Genomic DNA, 2,409 nt, shown 5'->3' with positions numbered 1-2,409 from the left:
AATCGTTGTTGATTTACAGTTATATCAAGTTATCTAAAAAAAAAAAAAAATATTTGTTTCATTTCGGATGTGCTGTAAGTAAATTTAAACAATACTTAAATTAAAGAAACTTAAACTATTTATATTTTCCGAGTAATTATTAAAAATTCCGATATTCGTTCGTACATGTGAAGTTGTCGTAATAAGTGTTCGATATAGAAACAAGTACAAGAGAAACATATTGGAATTCTGTTTATTTTTAGTTTTTCAGGTCTTGATATTTATCAATTAAGATAAGGCTCTTTGAAGCTTGTTCCCTCATAGTACAACAGCCAGAGAACCGTTGACCTCCTTCTAGTATTCTTCTCCTTCGTCTTCAACACCATCAGCAGAGTCCATCCCGACTTCTTCGTAGTCCTTCTCAAGGGCTGCCAAGTCTTCTCTTGCTTCCGAGAACTCGCCTTCTTCCATCCCTTCTCCAACGTACCAGTGGACGAAAGCGCGCTTGGCGTACATCAGGTCAAACTTGTGGTCAAGGCGAGCCCATGCCTCGGCGATGGCTGTGGTGTTTGACAACATGCATACAGCACGAGGGACTTTGGCGAGGTCACCACCAGGGATAACGGTTGGGGGTTGATAGTTGATGCCAACCTTTATATTGAAGTATATGTTATACATTATTATAATAAAAGACAAAAACGAATTAATACATATATATAACCAATTAATTTTAAACACCTTACTATCGATGAGTGCGTATGAAATGGATTTTACCGTTTTGATTCCGTTCAGAGATATAAAATAAGCATGATCAAAAGCATAGAAAAATAACTGAAAACATATCTCACCTTAAACCCAGTTGGACACCAATCCACGAATTGGATGGATCGCTTGGTCTTGATGGCAGCAATGGCAGCATTGACATCCTTGGGAACAACATCACCTCTGTACAACATACAACAGGCCATGTACTTGCCATGACGAGGATCACATTTCACCATCTGATTGGCTGGTTCAAAACAAGAATTGGTGATTTCAGCCACTGTAAGTTGCTCGTGGTAAGCCTTCTCGGCAGATATTACAGGAGAATAGGTTACCAAGGGGAAGTGGATTCTGGAAGAACAAAAAACTTGTGAGCGAAAGCAAAGAAAACACCAACCACACTATATTTGCCCTGTTGTCAGTAATGATTTCACATCGGTATCAGAAATGTTCAAGTTATGTATAATTAATATTCAGATCAATTTTATATTTTCCGGGGAAGTGAATAGGCACCAAGACTAGAATGAACTCGCAATCATAGGTGTTAATTGTTTTGAGATTTAAAAAGAAAAATCACTAAATACAGAAAACTAAGTACCTTGGATAAGGGACCAAGTTAGTCTGAAATTCTGTCAGATCTACGTTTAAAGCACCATCAAAACGTAAGGAAGCAGTAATGGAAGACACAATCTGACTGATCAATCTGTTTAGGTTAACGTAGGTTGGTCGTTCAATGTCCAAATTGCGTCGGCAGATGTCATAAATAGCCTCATTGTCTACCATGAAGGCGCAATCGGAATGCTCCAGGGTGGTGTGAGTGGTCAAAATGGAGTTATAGGGTTCAACAACAGCAGTAGAGACCTTTAAAACAGAAAAAGCAAACGTTCGATTGAAATTAAATTTCGTTTATTACACTAATAAGTTAAAATTCCTAAGTACTGCAAGAGGAAAATTAATACAATTCATCAGATGAAACTAGTATTAACCGAAGTTTCACACAAAAAATACATCACCAAAATATTAGAAAAGAGGAAAAATATGGGAGAGGGGGGGGGGGGGAACAAGTAATATTTTGACAGTTTATAAATTTCTAATTTAATTCACATATTAAAGAATGTTGTTAGCATTACACTCATCCCAACTGGCTTTCATTCAAAATTTATCAATAGAATAAAATCACGCGAGTTTGACAGTAAGAGTTTTTAAAATCAACTAACCTGGGGAGCAGGGTATATGGAAAACTCTAGTTTTGATTTTTTTCCATAGTCAACTGAAAGTCTTTCCATGAGAAGGGATGTGAAACCTGAGCCAGTACCCCCTCCAAAACTGTGGAAGATTAGAAAACCCTGAAGACCAGTACAGCTGTCTGCCAATTTCCTGATGCGGTCCAGCACGAGGTCAACGATTTCTTTACCAATTGTGTAGTGTCCACGGGCATAATTGTTGGCAGCATCCTCCTTTCCCGTGATGAGCTGTTCTGGATGGTAAAGGGCACGATATGCCCCTGTACGAACTTCGTCTGCAAATTAAATTTAGCTTGTTTATCTTTATTATAGAGACATCTTGTGACTCAAACAAAGTATAAATATGGCCCAGTTGTGATTTTATGAACTTAAAAAAAAAACGTGGGTAAATATTTGAGGGGAAAAAAAAATAGGAGTGATTCTG

The 2,409-nt window shown here is 37.6% G+C and overlaps 1 protein-coding gene across 1 annotated transcript in view; it reads right to left on the bottom strand.

The window, feature by feature from the left end:
• Positions 1-214: 214 nt before the first annotated feature.
• LOC106459825 (tubulin alpha-1C chain-like) overlaps positions 215-2,409 on the bottom strand; it is a 6,280-nt gene continuing 4,085 nt past the window's right edge. The window contains exons 3-6 of the mRNA XM_013919489.2: positions 1,959-2,260; positions 1,340-1,602; positions 828-1,092; positions 215-630 (exon numbers count right to left, since the gene is read on the bottom strand). Of these exons, the coding sequence (XP_013774943.1) occupies positions 334-630; positions 828-1,092; positions 1,340-1,602; positions 1,959-2,260 (1,127 nt within the window). The 3' untranslated portion in view covers positions 215-333. The remainder of the gene's footprint in view (positions 631-827; positions 1,093-1,339; positions 1,603-1,958; positions 2,261-2,409) is intronic.

Source organism: Limulus polyphemus, unplaced genomic scaffold (genome assembly GCF_000517525.1).
Source record: "Limulus polyphemus unplaced genomic scaffold, Limulus_polyphemus-2.1.2 Scaffold664, whole genome shotgun sequence".
Taxonomy (NCBI): domain Eukaryota; kingdom Metazoa; phylum Arthropoda; class Merostomata; order Xiphosura; family Limulidae; genus Limulus; species Limulus polyphemus.
The sequence above is the reverse complement of the archived record's forward strand: the minus strand, read 5'-3'. Positions and strand labels throughout refer to the sequence as shown.